Source organism: Dinoponera quadriceps, unplaced genomic scaffold, assembly GCF_001313825.1.
Source record: "Dinoponera quadriceps isolate SergipeBrazil2010 unplaced genomic scaffold, ASM131382v1 scaffold1609, whole genome shotgun sequence".
Classification (NCBI taxonomy): Eukaryota; Metazoa; Arthropoda; class Insecta; order Hymenoptera; family Formicidae; genus Dinoponera; species Dinoponera quadriceps.
The window spans coordinates 286,677-308,400 of NW_014555756.1; the positions used below are offsets into that span (position 1 = coordinate 286,677).

The 21,724-nt window shown below is 45.1% G+C and overlaps 3 protein-coding genes across 4 annotated transcripts; 2 read left to right on the forward strand and 1 right to left on the reverse strand.

Moving 5' to 3' along the window:
- Positions 1–566: 566 nt before the first annotated feature.
- LOC106745349 (phosphatidylinositol 5-phosphate 4-kinase type-2 alpha) lies at positions 567–7,582 on the forward strand. Of its 2 annotated transcripts, XM_014620887.1 has the most exons (9): positions 567–1,470; positions 2,118–2,215; positions 2,661–2,771; positions 3,526–3,717; positions 4,614–4,752; positions 4,859–5,158; positions 5,267–5,442; positions 5,530–5,681; positions 6,105–7,582. In XM_014620887.1, the coding sequence occupies exons 1-9, from the start codon at positions 1,330–1,332 to the stop codon at positions 6,290–6,292; spliced, it is 1,497 nt and encodes a 498-aa protein (XP_014476373.1). In that variant the 5' UTR covers positions 567–1,329; the 3' UTR covers positions 6,293–7,582. The 2 variants fall into 2 exon arrangements, with proteins under 2 accessions (XP_014476373.1, XP_014476374.1); XM_014620888.1 differs by lacking the exon at positions 3,526–3,717 and having other exon boundaries at positions 568–1,470.
- A 748-nt stretch (positions 7,583–8,330) lies between these two features.
- Positions 8,331–11,742, reverse strand: LOC106745326 (kinesin-like protein KIF23). Its single transcript, XM_014620838.1, has 8 exons — positions 11,735–11,742; positions 11,219–11,352; positions 11,037–11,140; positions 10,854–10,958; positions 10,587–10,733; positions 10,139–10,441; positions 9,807–10,040; positions 8,331–9,336 (listed from the first exon to the last, which is right to left on the reverse strand). Exons 1-8 carry the CDS (start codon positions 11,740–11,742, stop codon positions 9,199–9,201), a joined length of 1,173 nt encoding a protein of 390 aa, XP_014476324.1. The 3' UTR covers positions 8,331–9,198.
- A 330-nt stretch (positions 11,743–12,072) lies between these two features.
- Positions 12,073–21,605, forward strand: LOC106745392 (sodium-dependent nutrient amino acid transporter 1-like). Its single transcript, XM_014620973.1, has 11 exons — positions 12,073–12,158; positions 13,949–14,019; positions 14,914–15,024; positions 15,694–15,946; positions 16,752–16,977; positions 17,800–18,174; positions 18,464–18,830; positions 19,325–19,424; positions 19,909–20,085; positions 20,177–20,271; positions 20,711–21,605. Exons 2-11 carry the CDS (start codon positions 14,008–14,010, stop codon positions 20,879–20,881), a joined length of 1,887 nt encoding a protein of 628 aa, XP_014476459.1. The 5' UTR covers positions 12,073–12,158; positions 13,949–14,007; the 3' UTR covers positions 20,882–21,605.
- Positions 21,606–21,724: the final 119 nt, after the last annotated feature.

Consider the following 21,724-nt stretch of genomic DNA (forward strand, 5'->3'; position numbering starts at 1 on the left):
CCTGAAGATAAACTTAAGACGGTCTTAAATATAAACACAACTATCTCCTTGTCTACAATCTTGCATTAAGTCTTAACAGTAATAGTGTCGGTCTACAATAGGTATTATATTATACCTTAAGAAATTGACCAATCACAGTCGAGTGTGAAGAGAATAATTAATTAAATTAGTGATTGGTCAATTTCTTAAGGCTTAAAATACTTATTGTACACCGACACTTAGTCCTGGTTTACAATAGATGTTTCAAGCCTTCAGCCTTAAGAAATTGACCAATTACAGTTGACTATTCTCTTCATATTCGACTATGATTGGTCAATTTCTATTGTTCAATTATTATCAATTTTTATAGTCTTGATTGTAAAAAACGGGCCCCGTATATGGTTAGGTAAATTCGCAAGAAAGGCTCCAAAACTAGTTTGAGAAACAAACATGATTTCTCCGAGTTAAAACACGGGAAAACGCCGATAGAACGGGAAGTGTAGCCTAGCTGCACTGGATCCCCCAACTTGAGAACACTGGCCACGATCGGCCGCTCTCGTCAATCCTGCCAATCGCTCAGCAGCCGCGATTCAATGGCGGCTAACGTCAGGTAACTTCGAGTCGCCCAACGGCGCGAAGACGACAGTCTGTCACCATCCGTCACGGTAATTCATGCGTTTCGCCGGGAACACTCGACGATTTGATCATCACCGGGACATCATTTCCCGCACCCGGACTCGAGCTACACCAGCTGCGGGAGCTGTTCCGGGACGTTCGCCATTTTTAAAAGGAGCTCGATCAGCCGCCCGCCGCCGCGCGCGCGATCGCAGCGACTACGTCGTTCTCGACCGGGCGGGGGACGTGGTGGGGCGCGAAGGGAGAGGCAGCAAAGTGCGCGGCGAGGTGGTCTCCGAGCGACGGTGATCGCGAACTCTCAACGACTACGTAGTGCCGATCGTCGTCGAGTCGTGTGTGTGACGCATCGCGTCGACGAGGATCCGTTCGCGATTCATGGGCGTGTTCCGGCCCGTCGGCTGATAAGGCGAGAGAACGATTCGCCGCGGGTACGTGAGACGGAGAGAGAGAGAGAGAGCTCGCTGCGGCGACCGACGATATACGATGTAAAGGTAAACCCACGACGGAGAAGAGGGCCGTCCCTTGCGCGTTCGAGCTCGGCCAAAGTCTAGGTGTAAGTGTCGGTCGGGCTGGGAGTCGTCGACAGCCGAGAGAGAGAGAAAGAAAGAGAGAGAGAGAGCGAAAAAGCTTCTTCGTCGTCGGGCGACGGTGACTTTTACGCGGCTTCCACCAGCTCCCGTCGCGGTGTAGCGAGCCGCCCTCGCCACAGCTAGGATGTCGAGTCTGCCGCAGATGTCGAGCAGCGGGCTCAGCAAGTTGAAAAAGAAACACTTTCGGGTGAAGCACCAGAAGGTTAAGCTGTTCCGCGCGAACGAGCCGCTGCTCAGCGTGTTTATGTGGGGTGTTAATCACACGGTAAGTGCGAGCCTGTCTTTTCCTCCCTGTCTCTATCCCCTTCCTTTCTCTCTCTCTCTCTCTCTTTCCCTCGCTCTCCTCGGCGGCCCCCGCGAGCGTTCGACTCGTCGGGCGCGAGGAGAGCGCTCTCGCCCATCAATTTGCACGGATGACAGCTTACGGAAGATCGTACGTCATCGTCATGCCATTTTCCCATTTCTCCGCGGGATTATTTGTTTCTCCCGACGCGGTGCGCGCACGCCGCCTGCGTCGCGATTTTTCCGCCGGGCGAACGCGCGCGCGAATCAGCGACCCGTTCACCGTGTCGATCGCAATGACTCATAATTATTATTGAGTCCGCGTCTTCCGATTTATACACCGCACGGCATCTCGTGTGTGTATGCGCGCGCGTGTACGTTTATATGTATATACATGTATGTATAACACGTAGCAACCGCGCGCGTATATGACGTTTCAGAATTTATCAATCCGTGCCGTTTCCCCACCACCATCCACCTTGGTTCTCAATGACAGATCGTTTTATTGAGAGAGAGAGAGAGAGAGAGAGAGAGATATTCGACCTCTGAACTCAATTCATTAAGCTTAATTTTCCCATGCAAGCGAGATAAATTTATGATTATCTATGTATTGTGTTTGCTGCATTGCAGATAAACGAACTTAGTCACGTTAACATTCCAGTAATGCTCTTGCCGGACGATTTCAGAGCTTACAGCAAGTTAAAGGTGGATAACCATCTCTTCAACAAGTAAGTTCACCGCCGCATTGTTGTACGTCGCGTCCCGACGTCTCGTGCGCACAATAATGCGGGGATTTCATTTGTCTCCTTGTAACACGCATCTCCTCGGCTGTATTTTGCCAACCGATTGTGAGTATGTAACCGTCCGTGGTGAGAGCGGGCTTTCTAAATATACTCGAGGAACTCCGTGTCCACACGATTGCAACGAGACAATCTCAGAAATATATTTAAGCGATATATCGTCCGCTCTCTGTATATAGTACTCAGCGGCAAGGTGATAAGTTGGCAAGCGCTCTTGTGTAACTTTGGATTCGTTGACGCTAATAAGACGCAAATACGCGTATCTTTGGTTCGAGCATACCACCCCTGCGTGCACATTTTTGCATAGGGCGGGGGCTATTAATATACACCGCAGGGGATACACCGTATAACGCGCTGTCTCTTTCCTTTGCAGGGAGAACATGCCATCCCACTTCAAGATCAAAGAATATTGCCCGTTAGTCTTTAGGAATTTGCGAGAGAGGTTCGGCATAGACGATCTCGATTACAAGGAGTCGATGACGAGGTAATGCCATCCCGTCGCGTTACACGCATGATTTTCTGCGGATTTATTCCTAGTTAGGCGCACAGAGGAAGATTTCCTTGGATTTGATAAGATCTTTTGGATTGGGTCGAATTTGTCTCTTGGAACGGACCAAATCAACGAATGTTTGATTCAGTTGGATTGTTTGGTTTCACAAACGGTGTCACAATATTTGCCAAGTTAACATGTTCTCCTCGTATTTTCACCCAAACATTACGATGTTTGTCGCAAGTAATAGATTATGTGAAAAAAAGTAATACTAGAATTAGAAAAATACCAATGAACTTTTTTGTCTCAGTGGAGAATATTTAATTTTTTTTCTTAAAAAAAAAATGAAATATTATTTCCTCCGAATAATACTATTTTTTTTTAATCAAATATGATTTACTCAAAACCAACATTTTGTCTCATTCAAACAAAATGACATTTGATATCACGTTGATTGCATTAAACAAACCCAAGTTAAACACGTATACTGAATCCAAAGGGACCTTCTTTTCTGTGTGTATATATGTGTGTGTGATACGGTAGACACACCCGAGACGATGCGAATCTCTTTCTAGATTCAGATCGAATTTCCGCTCGCGGTTCCGCACGGTTTTCCACGACACGTTCACGTCGGTCGGGACCGACTTCTCGGTAGTAACGGTTAGGCACGAGCGGGGAGAGTGTGCGTGTGCCGTCCCGTCCCGTTGTTCCTGCCACCACTTGTAACGCAAGGATTTTGATGTAATAGATGTCGGGCGTTTAATCCGTCGCGAGCGAAGCAACGCTCGGATTTGGTTTCCGTCTGCAGAAGGACTCGTCACTTGGTTCAGCGCTCCGCTACCACCCCGTCGATTACTCTTTCCTCTCCTTCTGTCTCCTCGCAAATTTCGATTCTAAACAAACCGCTGCGTACCTACGGTTTTAAACCAAAACGCCTGAGGTTAGAGACAACAAAACTTGATTTTGCCGTGCTGTGCTGTGTCATTATGTTTTTTTTATCTCTCTCTCTCTCTCTCTCTCTCTCTCTTACCCTCCTAACACCGGTTGAAGTCGAGCGAGCCTCATACAAAGCCGAGGGGACGAGGATCGGCGTGACTAAAGCAACATAATCTTTAACGATTGTTATTCACACGGTCACATTCGCAAAACAGCGGCAGCTCGAGCACACTTGAACTCGCGAACTGCCCCCCCCCCCACTCCCCCTCGAGAGCTTTTCCCCGATTAAATCAAGCATGGCGCAAAGTTGTTTTCAAGAATGTCATCACGAAGGTGTTGTTCAGCTTAGGAGGATAGCTGGAGATCACTAACAATTTGCTTTGTCGATCACGACGATCAGCAATAATGATCATGATCATCAGTCATCTCGATGATTAATAATAATTGAGACAATCAGGACGGCGAGACCAATAATACTAATAATAATAGTAATAATAATACATACGCTGACTCTAACGACTCGTATAATCGTTCACTAATTAAATAATTCGTGCGTTAGAGTGCAATCGACCCTCTGTTTAACTTTTATGATATCGTTCGAATTATTTTACCTAAACACACACACACACACATACGTACATACGCTTCTTCAGACATATATATATCTCTCCGGCTAATAATATCAGAACCACCCACTTTGTTACTTGTTTAATAATTCCACCACCACGACGAGGCGATTAGTCATTTGTGTTTACCAACACCATGCTCTGCCATGTAGTCCTGCCGGCCCGGCGAGTTTCATACGAATTTTGAAGCATTCGTTTGACTTTCTCTCACACTCTACTCCTGCATGTGCGCGCGCTCGACGTAGCTTCCCGCAGCTCTTGCTTCTTTTTCCAGATCGCAGCCGGTGCTCGACGACTCGTCCGGAAAGAGCGGCGCGAAGTTCTACCAGTCCTATGACAAGCTGTTCATCATTAAGACCCTCACGAGCGAGGAAGTGGAGAGGATGCACTCGTTCTTGAAACAGTATCATCCCGTAAGTAACGCGAGAGATCGAGGAGAACGGGGGGGATTGATCGTCGATCTCGGGAGGGTGGTGAATTACAGTTTGTCTCAACGAATTATCCACAATCACCTTGCAGTACATCGTCGAGCGACACGGGAAGACACTGTTGCCGCAATACCTGGGTATGTATCGGCTGACCGTCGACGGTGTCGAGCACTACGTGGTCGCCATAAGGAACGTGTTCTCGAATCACTTGACCACCCACAAGAAATTCGACCTGAAGGGCTCGACGGTGGACCGGGAGGCGTCGGACAAGGAGAAGGAGAAGGATCTTCCCACTTACAAGGACAACGACTTCGTCAAGGAGGGCATGAAGATCTACATCGGAGAAGAGGCCAAAGCTAAGCTAATAGAAACCCTAACCGCCGACGTAGAAGTAAGTAAGTTCATACGATCTTCGCGATCGAGAGCCTCACCGAGAGTCACTTGCGTGTACTTTCTGTCGACCGAGTCCGGCAAAGAGTCCGAGAGATCACTCTTCTAGTTCCTGACGAGACTACACCTGATGGATTACTCCTTGCTGCTCGGTCTGCACGATTGCGCACGCGCCGAACAAGAGAGCAGAGAGCGCGCGGAGAGGGAAGAGGACGAGGATAATCACGAGGAGGAGGATGACAGTGAGTCCGGCAGCGGACTGGAGTCCCGAGGCCCGGCGGGAGAGTAAGTCTGGGCGACGGTGTCTCTCTCTTTCTCGTCCTTCTCCACATCGTGATGATTCTCTCACCCGTCAATGTCTCGTTTGCCTAGCCGCCTGTGGGGTTGGGGCGGCGTCGGCGCGCTCACCAGCATGGCAACGCCTCCCGAGTCGCCGCACGCCGCGCTGATGCGCGACACCAGTTTACAGTACGAGGACGCGATCATACCTGAACTAGACATTTACGCTATTCCTAGTAAAGAAGGTACTTCCCCCCCGAACAGCTGGACTCTGCTCGCACAGCGAACTCTAAATACGTCGAACTTATTTTCCACCCGCAATTAATATTCATATTCCGCTTTTAAAATTCATCCGGACTTGATAGCAAGTTTTGCAAATACCGCCTTAGCCAGGAGAGGCAGTATTTTTCGCAACACTTGCTGTAAAATTTGGGGGAATTTTTACAAGGGGGATAATTAATGTGAATATTAATTACTGGTAAAGAAAGTCGGTTATACATGATGCTTTCACATAAAAAAAAAGAAAGAAAAGAAATTAAAAAATTTAGGTTCGCTGTGCGTCCAGGAAAGCTCCGAAAGTATATTTTCTAGCGAAGCGAAACGCATTTCTTCCCTTAGATGCGGATGTAAAGAATGTACTCACCCGTGTCACTTGTGTGTTCTCGCAGGTGCTCCTACGAAGGAGATCTACTTCCTGGCCATAATAGACGTGCTGACACATTACGGTGTGCGCAAGCAAGCGGCGAAAGCGGCCAAGACAGTGAAGTACGGTGCTAACGTCGACGGTATATCCACCTGTGATCCAGAACAATACGGAAAACGATTTATAGAGTTCATGAGCAAAGCCATAGAATAGACAGCGGTCGATCCGGTCCAAGCCTGTGCGAGAGCCGAGGGAATCTTACGACGATATTACCGCTTGTTGTGTGCGTACCGTCGGAGTGAAGTCGCGTTACAACGGAGCAGAGGAAAACAAAAAAAAAAAGAAAACCGCAACTTGCACTTGCAGGGTCTTTGGAGATGCACGATCATCCCGCGGTCTCCGGTTCGGCAAACTTCGGACACTGCGTGTCTGCCGCCGGCACCGGTATTCTCCTTAAATAATAAACGCTTTCGTCGATATCGCGCGCGATATCGCGGATAGAATAATCGTCGTAGCGAGGTCGTCGCTCGTCTCGTCTCCCGGAGAAGGAGAGAGTTTAGCCGATATTTTTTATCGACAATGATTCTCATTCACGCGCAGTCCGACGCCAGGTCATTCTCATTCTCGACCTTATTATCGTCGACCAATCCGCGCGCGTTGTTGCCTCGCACAGTCTCGATCGTCGTATGTACGTCGCGCGTGATCTTCAGGCGTGAACCTCTCCGAGTTCCTCTCGCACCTCCTCGAGGCGGAACGTGCAGGCGACACGCACACACGAATACCGCGGCTGCGTGGAGGGATCTTTACAAACGCAATGACAAACGCGCCCCCCCCCCCCGTCTTGTTTTCCGCACACCACGCACATGCACGGATTTTCGAAAGAACGGATACGCGATATTTGACGACGACTCGCGTAGGACCGAGCGAGGATCAGTTTCCATTGTACTACGTGCGAATCGGGTGGTAGGGATGATATCTGCGTGAATTAGACGGAATTCTCGAAACCGCACAATGCTTCTATCTCTCTCTCTCTCTTTCCCCCTCTCCCTCCCTCTTTAACCGATATATCAGTAGCCGTGATACTTCGCGGGAGTATGTCGATTAAACAGCGATCGACGGGCAATAGTCAGATGCGTACTGTAGGTTACAGGAAAAAAGAAAAAAAAAAGAAGAGCAGATATTCAACTCGATGTTACCGTTGCAATAAGTCCCGAAGGCGGGATCCTGATCGCGAGAAACAAATGCGGCGCTTTCGTCGAGCGTGTAGCACCGAATCGTTCGTCGCGAAACGTAATCATCTCGAGGAAGCTACCGAACGTCTCAAGGTAATCGACGCGGTCACACGAGAGAGTGATGAGCGACACTTCTCGTGTGCCGAGGTCAGTGTACACGTTACGTACACTCACATATACATAGACAGACGTACACACACAAACACACACGCACACACATACGTGTATGTAATGCATATACAAGAGCCACGAATAAATGTTACACTCCAGACGTCTGGTCTCTCTGGTTCGGTTAAATATAACGTATTCAACGATTACTACGGTGAGTCGATGTGTGACGCTTTGTACGGACAGCAAGTTCGGTTACACTTCGTAACAGGGGACAAAGGTTGATCCGTAGGGAAACGAAGCTCGGAGTCTTTGCGAAGAACGAGGCACGATACATATCTCTTTGATACTCGTCGCGCACGGACCTTACTCATCGTTACGACAATAGCGGTTTCTTCTTCTTCTGAAGGGGGAAAAAAGGGATTGTAACGGATAAGAGATATATACCGTACTTCTGAGAAAAAAGAGAGGGGGGAGGGGGTTACAGCAAGCACCGCGAATTTCCTTTTGCACAATGATACATATATATGATACATTATTGTTTACCTCGAAGGCTTATCGCGCGAACGACTCGCGTCTCTTAGCTTGATTTCACCACGTTATCACCGCGTAAATCGACGGGATTCAGCACGAGAGGTGAGCTGGCGAGGGAGAGTCTCTATAACGGCACGATATTGTCAGGCGAGTTTGTACACCGTGTGAAGGAAGAGCGAGGATATGCAGCGTTGCGTAAGACAATATCTTTGAATAATCTAACGATACACTCTTTTATATAATTTGTTAGACCCGAATATAATATAATGACTAATTATTCTAATGATTAATATATTCATCTAGTCTTGATACTTGGTATATAATTTTGTATGTACGTATATATATATATATATATATATATATATATATANGTGATAGATGAAAGGAGGGGGGGGGGAGGGTGTATGTATGTGTGTCTGTATGTATATTACCGACATCTGTTGCGGAACACTTTGTGTTTTCGGAGAGTACAATCCTTTGTGCGTGATCGTCAGTCGTATGTAAGATAAAATACATGGTGGCTAGTTCGCAATCGAGCGGGAAACTATTTCAAAGCGTGTCACACACAGTTTTATTTAATGAAAATGAAAAAAACAAAACAAGGCAAACAGACAAATCGCATCCATCCCGTTTAGCACGCGTCCTTGTGTGTGGCAACGATAATAAAAGGAGTCTTTGTTCGCATTAAAAATAAACTGAGATTCATCGGTATGCGGAGTTGTTCTTGCTGCGCATTATTATCGTACGTGTGTGTGTGTGTAAGATAGCGCTCTCTCGTAGCTCTCGCCCTTACGTCGAAACGTCTCACTGTAGGTCTCACGATCAACGTAGATCTGTGAGAAAGAGAGAGAGAGAGAGAGAATATCCGTCTTCCAATTCGCCACATACTACGATGTATATGGATATTTTGGAATCAAAGCGTCGAACGGTGTTGTTGTGTTCCACGGCTTGAGAGCGAATGGGGAAAATAAACGTTACGTTTCTAACACGGAATATCCAGCCTCCTGTATTTCTGAGCTTCTGACGTCATCAAACAAAGACGCAGCGAGTAATCGGAAGCCTCAACTGTACGGTTGCTCTTTACACATTTTTAACCAGCACTTGCTCTTATAAGTCTTCCTACAGGTCTTTATTGAGCGACGAATAAACGACGACGAGTATTGCCAATTTTGCGAACGACTAGCTTTCTCGGGGTTTTCCGGCGAGCGTAAACCGGGAGATTCTTCTGCCGAGTGCGAGGTACGCTTACGAGTGTACCGAGCTATTTTCTGCGTCTACCAGCCTACTTTGTTGCTTTTGTCTCGCCGGGGACACTTGTTTCAGACACTCTATATCGTTAAACACAACCTGCGCCCCTCCTCCGCTCGTCGGCAACACATTCGCCTGAAAGTTCAGACGTACAATTGTACCTGCACGTCGCAAGAGGCCGATATACTAAGAGAGATTTATAAGCTTGAAACCCCGTAAATAAAACCAGGATCTTCCGGGCCTTACTCTTCTCAAGATACGAGTATGTCATCCCGGGGAAAAAAAAAGATCACACATGAAACTTGCCTATAAATTTAAATATATACAATTATACATCCACAACGAAAAAATACTGTTCTTTACAAACTATATGCAAATACAATCGAAGTAAATCCAAACGTTTTTTTTTTGCTTCTGGCTGTTTGTGTTTCTGACAGCATATGATATCGACATTTAATTAAATGACATAACAATTTTTCTTTCGTGTAGACATAATATTTGTGGCCACATATATGGGCAAAATTCATGTGTAACTTTATATGATTATATATGATCATTTTTTCCCGGGGTGTCTTCGAGAACAACGCCCGAACGGTGAGACTCACCTTGTACAGCCTGGTCTCGAGCTCACCGTCCGTATCCTGTTCCTGGGCGTACAAGCAGTACCTGGCGGATCTGGACGTGAAGGGCTTCGGATCTGTCAGTTTCGTGACGCTGCGTTTGCTCGGTGTCTGCGGCTGGAGGATCGTACCGACGGGTACCAACCGGCCGGGACGATGGTCTATCCATTTGTTCGCGTTTCGCGATTGATACCTCGGATTCACCACCGGGACTTTATCCTACGTACACATTATATTGCGATCAGCACACAGCACGATCAGGTAAACTTTGACGGAAGACGGAGGGTATGGCTTTATTTTGAGGAAAGAAGAATTACTCTTCTACTCGGCTTGTACGGTTCAACTGAATCCTTCGAGACGTTCCTCGTCGCTTCCGCGTCTGATTTCGTTGTGGCGTCGGCCGACCCGATCGTGGACGTCGACGGGGTTTGAGAATCGATGGTTTCCGCCGTCGAAAGCTTCTTCGCGAGTATCGTCGAGACTGGCTCCTCCTCCGGTGCCTCCGTTCTCGGTTTTGGATTCGGTTGTGCCGCGACTGCGACGTTATCGGACGTGTTGTCGTTATTTGCGAGTATCTGCTTCATCAATTTCAATTTCTCCTCCTGCTTCTTGATGTGACTCTGAAAGTGGCTCGACACGGTTCAATATTTGGGCAATTATAATGAAAAATGTTGCATATATATTTTGAAAGTACAATCGACATGTTTATCGAAGAGCGAGAAAATTAGTAATAATATAATAATAATTAAACGAGTTAAAACGTACCTCCAACCGTTCACGTTGCTCGTGCAGCTTCGTCTCAAATTCTCTTGTCATCCTGTCAATCTCAGCTCGTATCTTGTTGCTGCATTTCTCTATTATCTTCTGTTTATCTATCGCGTGTTGTTTCAGCTGCCTGTCTCTGTCTCTCACCTATGCACACGGAAGTTAATTCTGCATATCCATCTTCCGTTAGAATCTACACATTGACTGCATTAATTATATAAATGTAATAAAGCATAACATCAAATTACAAAGCAAAACTCCGTTTACCTCCTGTTGCGTGTTCCTCAAAGCATCATTCGCATTATTTAACTTATACAGCAAGCTGTCGACCTGGTTGTCCAACTTACAGGTACGCTCCTCCAATGAAGAAATCTAAGAAATTTACGGGACAACCTTGAGAAAATTAAAAACAAAAGCATAAGTATGTATCATCAACAAGGATGTTCTCACTATCTTTCTCTGTTGATCACTGTAATTTCTCAGTGAAGCATTCTCGACCTGCAGAGACGAGTTCTCACGGTCCAACTCCACCAGTATGTTTCTAAAATTATTTTCTGAAAGGACTATTTTGCATCGATCTCGAAACAATTGTTACTAAGGTCGTTTCAAAAGGTCCGGAGAATCAATCATACGTTTCTGGCGCAAATCGTCCCGCAGCAAATCCCTCGTCTGAATATTCTTCATCAAGGATTGTATCAGGTTTACGATCACCTGCTCGTCGTCCGGGCCTGTCAGTTCTGCGGTGGACACAGGTTCTGCCTCTGCGCTACAAATGAGGAAATCATGTTTACAATTAAACTGAGGCAAACAAACCCAGGGAAAAGATCATATGTGAAATTTGCTCATGTGACTACAAATAATGACACATACTTCCACAACGAAAAAATATTGTTATTTACAAATGATATGCAAATACAATCGAAGTAAATGCTTTTGACAGCACATGATATCGACGTTTAATTAAATGTTTAGTTAAATTAAATTAAACATAACATCACTTTCTTTCGTACAGAGTAGAACATACATGATCATATATGTAACCATATATATGAGCAAAATTCACTTATGATTTTACATAATTATATATAATCGTACATAATCATTTTTCCCCAGGAACCTACAAATATACTATTTCCAGGTCAACTCACCCTGCCATCGTTTCTCAGCGACGTGAAAATCAGCGGTATAAACGCTCATCGACAACTGTGACGAAATTCCAACCGTCCGTTCGGAAGCCAACGACGCGGAACACGTACTTTATCGTGTAGTAACATTTGAAATTAGCGGATGTCTAAGCGCTAATTGGCTCCAGCCAGTCGGACACATCGTCGCCCTTGTTACCCACGGTCGGTAACTCGAGCAGCGCGCTACCTTACCGATCGATCATAAGCTTCGCTCGCGGGACAACGAGTTGGCGCCACCGTTCGCTCCAAGGGGCGCCATTTTTCTCGCACGGTGAAATATGCATTTTTCAAACGGCAGTCGTCGAAAATTGCGGAAGGACGAGAGGACTCGGCTGCGCCTACAACTGAATCCTCCGCCGCTGATGACTTCAAACGTACATCATTACTCGTGAGTGTTCACACGGCATTTCAAGCCTCACAAACGCATCGCAAAATCTCGGTCCCACGAATTATCGCGCGGGATTCGCCCGCCCGGGGCATTATTAGGCCTTTAGGCGACTTTTTCTCTCCTTCCTTCCTGATTCTTTTTCTTCCTTCGCTTTCCGCACGACGGATTCCACGATCCTGCGGATATTTCCATCGGCCGCGCGCTAATATTATTGCTCGAGCAATACACGTCTCTCGATGTACGGGCGTTATCTTATTGATAGTGTACACGGCTATTTCGTCTAATCCTTTCGTTCCTCCGTAATACAGTTTTATGATATACAGCGCGTCAGTCTTTCTCATCTCGCGACTCACGACGCACCTATTATTGGCTCAATCGGCCGATTACAGTACGTACATATTTATAAAGAGATCGGCTGACGTCGATCACTCATTTGCAAGAATCATCGCTCGTTTACATCTCGTGTGCTCGGTCGATCGCGATCGTGCGCACAACTCGCGAGAGTTGTTTATCACTTTTGTGCATATTAATTAAACTGGAGCGTACATAATCGCGGAGCTTTTCGGCAATCACGCGAATGATAATTAGGACGACGCGTCCTTGCGAACGGGAATTACGGTAATGCCGTGTCGCGCAATCGGTTATGCGTTATTTTAACAACTGCACAGTGAGAGGGAGAAAAAAGTGTGACGTTCGAGTAAACATTTGTCAAGGGGTATCGGGGATAATTCCTTTACTCGGATCAAGTAAACATTGCTTGAACGTTGCACATTGAAAAAGAAAAGAAAGTGCTACGTTCAAATAATATTTACTTAATCCGAGTAAAATGATCGTCGTTCCGAAATATTCCTTAGCGGACATTTACTTGAAGCGTAGCGCTTTCTTCCTTCAATGTAAACAGTTTGACCTGTGCGACGAGTAAATTCCCGCGATAAATCATCTCGTTTTCGATAGCTGTGTGTTGAGAATGAAAGACAGTTGAATCGACAAAATCGGCGCGTTCGCCCTTATTTCAAAAAAGACGGTGTCCACCGAACGAATTATGCGTTCGCGCAACGACACGCACAAGTAAATCTTGCTTGATCCAAGTAAAAACTTGCCAACGAGCATCGGAGTAATCGTTGAGCGCTTTTCTCCGTGTACTCTCACGGACGCTGAATAGAATGGCTTAACGCGAGAATCTGGCGGCTTCGGCCGCCGAATTACTCGGTGGGAATCACTCGCGGTGCTACGTGTTTCACCCGACGATTATCTCCCGCAATTCAGCGAGTCCCTCGCCCCGCTGCCGAAAACGTTTGACATTTCCGCGACTGCTGACGCGAATCTTTCCCCGCACATTAAATTCCGCCCCGCTTTACGCCTCCGATCTCGGCCCTTCTCTTCTTGGTCGGAGTTACGGCAACGTTTACCTCGAACGCACGCTGGGATTTTCCTCGTGTACGGGCCGGCAGTTTTCCGTCGATGATTACTCGGTGATCAATCACCACTGAAATTACCGGGCGCTTCTCGATTAATGTCCGTTCCAACCAACACCGATCGCGTCTCGGAGCGTCAGTTTACATCTTCATCTGGGAAGAGTTTAAATTCCCGATAGAGACGGACGTTGAAGACGCGTTCGCCCGCGCGTGTCCGCGCGGACTCCGTCGAATTAGTCATACGAATAATGCTGAATTCCCGGGATAAATTCACACGCATTGTTAATATCTCCTGAGTCCATGTCGGCGCGACGGTGACGGAAGGGACTATAGTGTGTATTTTAATTGGAAATCTCTGAAATCGTGGCGGATTAGGTAAGACGCGTGATGCGGAGGTCGAGTAGCTGAAGGGATAAATCATCCGCCGGAACAGAATGGAACGAAAGGTACGTAAACAAAGAATCAGGAGAGCATAAAACGGCCGGTGCGCTCACCGGTGTGTAATCTCGCTTATTCATCGCGACGGGCGGACAAAAAATATTACACACACCGGGAAAAAGTCCTGGATTCAAGTAAATAATTACTCCGACACTCTTCGGTGAAATTTTCATTTGGACCAAGCAAACAGATTTTATTTGGATAATTTATCTGACAAATATTTCACTTGGATCAAGTGAATGTTATTTGACGCCGAGGAATATCAAAGCGATTGTTTTACTTGAATCTGGTACTTTCTTCCGCATGTGTGCGAACGCAATGATGTAAATGCAATGTAATACGCGTGTTGTGTAATAGTCACGTTGTCGAGTGAGAAATTGTAACATTGATGTTGCGTTACTGTTAGCTGATGTTCACTGGATATATATAAAGTACGCGCGTTCCACTCGTCGGACTTCGTCGAGTTGCGTTTCGAAGGTAAACGCCGGTAATGACTTAACGTCCATTTCCGTTGCTACGGTCGTGATTACTACGCTGAGAAAAAAAGCGCTTTATTTGCGGGATATAAGGTCCTTTTTCGCAGAAATAAACCTTATTTTTCCGCGAGAGGAACAAACCCCGTATCTCTCAAATATCTTATATAGATAAATTAAGTATTCTTTTCTTTCTCAATGTAATCACGGACGGAATTCTCGGAATCGCGTCTGCATATAAATTATTGAGCATCGAAGCGATCGATAATCGAGCTTTGTAAGAAAAGATCTCTTAATTTTGCATTTCTGCTTGTTGATGCGCGTCACACATAAGTAATGTGTTTTCCTATTTGTTGAACAACAGGGGGGAGGGGAGGAAAAGGTGTGTAACCCGGGGACTGATGGGCTGTGGTCGCTCGATTGTTTCAGGTATCGTTCACGGTCTCGAGCGGCGTGATAAATGAAGCCTTCGTTGCGGACGACACCGTGAGCTGCCATAACGTCGACGCTAATGGACCTGGTCTTCGTGAAACCCAAGCGGTTAGTTATCTTAGTTTAACGGAAATAAAACGTGTAGATATCGATTCTCTTGCGAATAATTCTACCGGCGGAGAAAGAAAAGTCGAGTTTCGGACGGCGATCAAGATTACGAAGGCGATTAGTATTCTTTTTCGAGAGGACGAGAGGATATTTCGCAGCGGAAAATTAAAAATTTTCAAACGGTACACACGTTTGCTAGCGATTAATTCTATTTATGGGGAAAAAAGCCGCCTCTCGGAAAAATGTCAAGTGGCGATTAAGATTACAGATGCTACTCTTGCGATTAGTTTTCCTTTTCGAATAAAGAGACGTTTTGCGACAGAAAATTAATATTTTTTTATTTTAACTCGGCTCCCTTCGCCAGCCATATTGGTTTTGTGACGTCGTAGGCGAGAAATGACATGCAGTAAGTTTCTCTTGCAACATGTAGCCTTATTTTTTTATTTTTCTTGAGAAACACAATGATTTCTTGAAATCAGTAAAATATGCAGAAAACCGAGATACCTGGCCGATATATTGTGTAAAATCGCAAGATAATTTTTTGAAATTCTCGCGACGATCGAGATTACGAACATTACTCCGGCGATTCGATTTTTTTCGAACGAAGAGACTTTTTGGAATGGAAAATTTGACGTTTTCAAACGATACATGTGTTTTTTCGCCACGAAGCCGACAACGAAGCGACAACAATGGGGAAACGACCGGGAATTCCTGTTGTCCTGCATCGCCATGTCGGTTGGCCTCGGCAACGTCTGGCGGTTCCCCTTCACGGCTTACGAGAACGGCGGGGGGGCGTTTCTGATACCGTACATTATTATCCTGTTCATCGTAGGAAAGCCGTTTTATTTGCTGGAGATGGTGCTGGGCCAATTCTCTAGTCGCTCGGCTGTGAAAATCTGGGACCTTGCACCGGCATTCAGAGGTGTGCATTCGCCTCGACACGCGTCTCTCACGATCTTTACTACCTGTGTAGCACAAATATTCGAAAGACATCCTCGAGACGTTCTAGAGATATCAAAGCATCTTTGCGGAACGTCTCTAGGATGTTTTTGGAACATTCGTGCTATGTGGGTAATTGGAAGCTTGCAAAAGTTCGTCGGATAATATTTCCAGTCATATTTCCTTTTTTTAATTTTTTTCGCCATTGCCTTTTTTTACCATTGCCTTTTTTTTGCCATTTTATGAAGCTCGATGAAATTTAGACGAAAATAATTAGATTTAATGGAAACTCGTTGAGAGAAACAAAAAGATGAGATCTAATGACATGTTTTCACTGCATTTAGCAATAAAACAAAACACGTCACATTAAATCAAAATATGCGTCACTGTTATCGACTGCTTTATACCACCTTTCAAATACAATCAGACGTTTAATTCCGCGCCTATAAAATGACTCATTTATCGACCCGATGAAATCACCGACGATTTGACGAACTTTCGCAAACCCTTAAAAGCTCTATCGATCTCCCTTCTTTTCTTCTTATTTCACTTACAACAAACACAAGTGCAGCTTAAAGTCTTCCGCCTCTAAAGAGAAGAAAAAAAGCGGAGAGTCCAAAGTTTGAAACGTTTGAATTTGAGTTTCACGTACGCACTCTCTGGAAATTTTTCGATAAACCAGAAAGAAAAAAAAGGAGGGGGATTACTTTATCGATCGCATGAAACGTCTGTAATAAATGGATATAGATTTATGGCGGCCCGGTGATAAGCTGTTCGATTGATCGCAGGCGTCGGTGTCGCACAGTTTATCATACTGTTGGCGCTCGCGTCCTATTATTGCTCGCTGATGGCCTTGACGTTGTTCTACCTGGTCGTCAGCTTCCAAGGGGAGTTGCCGTGGAGCAGGTGTCGGCCGGAATGGGGCGAATTCTGCGTGGACTCAGCCCCGGGGAGCAACAGCGCGCTTTTGGTCCAGAATGTCAGCTACTCCAGCTCGGCCGAGCTGTACTTCTAGTAACTGTTGTTCCGGACAGCATCTGAGTGTCTCGGACTTCTTAGAGCCGTCTGAAATAAACAGGACTTCTCTCAGACATTTCTTGATGCCGTATTAATTGCGTAACCATATAAGCTTGCTTAGTCATGCAATGCATATGCACGAGGCAATTGACCAGAATTATAAAAATTTAATATAAAAGACACTTTTTTGCTGCATAATTAACGATTGGTTGATTTCCTTATATATATATGCAATATGCGGTTGTGTTCAAAATTAGGTCTTAAGATCATCTTCGGGTACGACATGAATTGTTTCATCGGCTACAATGCATTTGAAAGTGAACTTAAGATGGTCTTAAAGAGATAGATAGAAAGATAAGATATAACTATGAATACCTAGACGTGAATCAACCCGAATCCACGCAAGTACGTCTAAAAGATGAGAGAAAAAATATTAAAAAAATAAAAAGATAATTATACTCGATGGATATTAATAATACATTTATTAATACCAATATACACATTTTTACACCGAGAAAAAATTATTTTCAAGTAGGAAAGTATGCATTTTCTGTAACCTGTAACTTTGCATGAAGGCAATTGTTTGTTATATTTGAATACAAGAATTTATGTATATTAGTACTCATCCTACAAATATTTTTTACTTTTTAGATTTTTTCTCTCAGTATATATTTAAGAGATGTCTTCCAGACGTCAGAAAGGTCTCGAAGAGACGCCTTCAAGACATTATCAGATGTTCTAATGTTCCTCGAGAAAAGACCACCAGTCTTGTAGCTTTCGTAGCTGCCGATCAAACACCGGTGCTCGTGTCATTCGTAGCAAAGAGGTCCTGCGAGAGAAGGACAACATCGACGACGGTATCGGCGCGCCGGACTGGCGCCTGACGATCGGGCTCTTCGTCAGCTGGCTCACGGTCTTCATCGTCGTGATACGCGGCGTGCAAAGTTCGGGCAAGGCGGCCTACTTCCTGGCGATATTCCCCTACGTAGTGCTGATCGTACTTCTCGTGAGGGCGGTCCTGTTGGAGGGATCAGCCGCAGGGATCCTGTACTTCATCATTCCGACCTGGGAGCAACTGCTGACGTCGGGCGTCTGGTACAACGCGGTGTCTCAGTGCTTCTTCTCGTTAACCGTCTGCTTCGGCGCGGTCGTTATGTTCGCCTCCCACAACAAGTTCAACCACAATCTCTACAGGTTAGTGGCGATCCCCGCAGGAAAGTTTACGACGCGACTCAACCCGGTCATGGCCTCTCCTTTTCGAGGCTCGAGCGCTTGCGCTTAATTTCTCGGAGCGGAAGCTCACAGAAAACGAGAGGAGATTCACTCGAGGCGAGACGAGGTGAAAATACCTCGCCAGGCATCGCAAGAGTGAACGTTCGAGAGTGAAGTTTCGCTTTCGAAGAAATTTAGAGAGGAACAATCGGCCGAAGAAACGCCCCATTTTTTCCTCCTCGCTCACCGTGTCGCGATCTGTGTTGGGCAGAGACGCGATGATCGTGACGACCTTGGACACCTTCACCAGCCTGTTGGCGGGCTGCACGATCTTCGCTATCCTGGGCAACCTCAGCCACGAGTTGGGCAACGAAGACATCGGCGCGGTCGTACGAGGCGGCACAGGTTTGGCGTTCATTTCGTACCCGGAAACGATCGCCAAGTTCGACGTGGCGCCTCAGTTCTTCAGTGTCGTCTTCTTCGTGATGATATTCGTCCTGGGGATAGGCAGCGAGGTCGGCCTCACCTCCGCCATCATCGCGATCGTGCGCGACCAGTTCCCCGGCGTGAAATACTGGCACGTGGCCGTCGCAACCTGCGTCGGCGAATTCCTCATCGGTCTCATATACGTCACGCCGGTAACTGACCGCACTCAGAACAAGATTTATTCAAGTTTAATCAATTTCATCCAAAGAAATTTCATCATCGGCATGCTCTGTAGAAACTAATGTTTCGACCAATAAGTACGATTATTCGACTTTTCGACGAATATGTGTCTTGATCTTAAATAAAAAAAATTCGCTTCAAACAAAAGATAATTTTCTCATGAAGAAATTATTTGTTTCACTTTACATATTTAATGTAGTCAAATAATACTTTATTTGGTTGAAAGATATTATTTCAAATAATAATATCTTTTTGTTAAATAATAGAGTTCTTTTTTTAATGAGACAATAAAATTTTCACTGAAATAATATATTTCGTATATGTTGTTTCTATGGAACAAATTTTAGTGAAATAAATAGAAATACAAAATCCAAAGAGATTTTTTTCTCTGTGCGCGACTGATTTGTGATCGTCACCAATCTTCCGCGACACGTAATCGCAAGTGTTTCTTTTTCTTCTTTCACAGGGAGGTCAGTTCATGGTGACCTTCGTCGATTATTATGTCACCTCGTTTATCGCCTTCCTGCCGGCCGCTTTTGAAATGATCGCCGTCGCATGGTCGTATGGTATGTTTCCGCACTAAAAAATAGAATTGCTAATTCTCTGTAATAGTTGACTTAAGACTTCGTAATTATACTAAGAAATATCAGATGGTCGAATTAACGAAATTTTGCTGAAACAAACAGGACTTGTTCGAGCACGTCTGGTACATGAAACACATTTTATAGGCGCTAATAATGAGTCACCTCACCGATTTAATCAGCAACTGTATCAACGCAATATATTATTGCGTGAACACGTAATTTGTTTAATGGACGCAGTATTTCTTTGAACAAGGGTGACTGCCAATTTGTTCGATCTAATTGCCTTTTCTTTTCAGTGTATTAAACATTGCAAGCACATGCAAACCGGACCTTTCAATTCGGCTCTTATTGTCTCCATTGTTTTTATATATTTTTATGAATAAAATAGTCACAGATATCAAACGATTTCTCACGATGCTGACTGATTCACGATCCGAAAAATGTTGACAATTGAGATCGATTACAGGCCTGGACAACTTCTTGGACGACATCGAGTTCATGCTGAAGAGACGGCTGTCATTGTTCTGGCGGCTCTGCTGGAGCATCGTCACTCCGATCATTATCATCGTCATCTTCCTATACGCGATCATTGATCTCAAGCCACTCAAGTATAACAAGTCCTTCTATCCTGAAGTGGCTTATGGTAAGTCACTTGCAGTTGCTGATTCTCATAAAAATAAAAAAAAAAACGGACAAATATCGAAGTCGTGTAATGTGTCTTTTCCGCGCGACAGTCATAGGTTGGATCTTGTTCTTCGTTGCTGTTCTGCAGATACCCCTGTGGATAATGATCGCGATATTGAGAAAAAGGCACCTTCCTGGTCGAGAAGTAAGCCAAATCTTACTCATGAACGAAAGGCTATGGCACACAGAAAAGTTGAAATAATAAAACTTAAGCGGTAAGGAAATTAACCGATCACAGTCGACTATTTCCTCACGAAATCGAAGGAATAATCGATAATGCGATTGGTCAATTTTCTTACTGCTTGTGGCTTTTTTGTGCTATTATCATTTTTTTGTGTTCGGATCTACCGTAGGTATAGTAAGTCTTTTATTTTTTTTTCTTCCAGGCGCTAAATTGTAACGTAATTTCCAGCAAGAAGCGTTTCTAAGATTTAAAAACGTTGTTAAGATTCTCGGCAACACGAGAAGCGTCTTTCGTTAGAAATTACGTTGTATTTTATCGCTTGGACCAAAGGAGGCTAAAGACCACTTACCATAGACCCGAGCTAATGCACCCTGTTTACTTATCTCCACCCATCCCGTAGATGATCAAGCGAGCGACAGAACCGCTGAAATCGTGGGGCCCGAGTGATGCGGAGGACCGCAGGAAATGGCTGGAGTTCCGAAGTTACCGCGACGCGGAGAGGCGGAACAATGACAGGAATGCAGGTCACAGTCGCTTTCGAGGTTTATTACGAGTAATCCTCAAGCGTTGATTTCGCATTTTAATGAACGTAACGCGACCAGTCGCGCGTTTATCATATTACCCGTTGATTTCGCAATCGGTGTATAATTTAACATTATTATTAATTTAGAAGAGAGAAAAAAATAACACGCTTATTATGACACGTCCGTTACGCGAAATGGGTGACTCTGCGCGGTGATTTTGCTCGTATTCCGCGAATAACACCGATCCGGTCGTCCTTGATACGTAGCCTTTTGCTTTCCCGCTCCTCGGCTCTTTCGTCGACGGCGCAGGTGTGAATCTAACCATGTCGCCGTAACAATTGCACGGTCCATATATATGCAGCAGCATGTACCGAGCACAATAGAGAGCGGCGTGCACGTGGCTTATCGGCGACCGTTCCGAGGCGCGTAAAAATGATCGCGATTTCGTTTAATGTACAACTGCCTGGGTCCGATACGCATTGAGACACAGTGAGACTCTTTAGTGATTTTAGTCAATAAAACACCTGAATTCCGAGAATAGAGCAGAGCACAGAGTATATTTAAACCCTGCACCGATGGAAAGTTATTTATCAGTTTTGACGCGAAAAATATTTCGTAATAGCAGCAACATGCGTGTAAGTTTATTATCATTGGCACTGCAGTTAATGAATACGACGTGAGAAACATACACTGGTAATTGCCAGATTAGTCAATTATTTATTACCTACGATGACCGTCTTCCCTGTCTGATAGTCTGATTTAAGCGCACGTGTGTAAACTCAGGCAATAATGTGTAATCAACGAATTCTTCGGATAAGGAGTTCCAAAGATATGTCACTGTGAAAGAATGTTTATAGATCTCGATTATATACAGGCCGGAGCCACGATTC

What these genes read in the sequence shown, in the direction of transcription:
- LOC106745349 (XM_014620887.1), top strand. Translation starts at nt 1,330, where the DNA reads ATGTCGAGTCTGCCGCAGATGTCGAGCAGCGGGCTCAGCAAGTTGAAA. An exon ending in TACAAGGAGTCGATGACGAG is followed by an intron (nt 2,772 to 3,525) that starts GTAATGCCATCC and finishes TTGATGTAATAG; the next exon opens with ATGTCGGGCGTTTAATCCGT. An exon ending in TCCCGAGGCCCGGCGGGAGA is followed by an intron (nt 5,443 to 5,529) that starts GTAAGTCTGGGC and finishes TCGTTTGCCTAG; the next exon opens with CCGCCTGTGGGGTTGGGGCG.
- LOC106745326 (XM_014620838.1), bottom strand. An exon ending in AGCAACGTGAACGGTTGGAG is followed by an intron (nt 10,442 to 10,586) that starts GTACGTTTTAAC and finishes AGCCACTTTCAG; the next exon opens with AGTCACATCAAGAAGCAGGA. An exon ending in TCGAGACCAGGCTGTACAAG is followed by an intron (nt 9,337 to 9,806) that starts GTGAGTCTCACC and finishes CTGAACTTTCAG; the next exon opens with GCGAATGTGTTGCCGACGAG.
- LOC106745392 (XM_014620973.1), top strand. An exon ending in GTCTTCGTGAAACCCAAGCG is followed by an intron (nt 15,025 to 15,693) that starts GTTAGTTATCTT and finishes TTCGCCACGAAG; the next exon opens with CCGACAACGAAGCGACAACA. An exon ending in CTATCCTGAAGTGGCTTATG is followed by an intron (nt 20,086 to 20,176) that starts GTAAGTCACTTG and finishes TCCGCGCGACAG; the next exon opens with TCATAGGTTGGATCTTGTTC.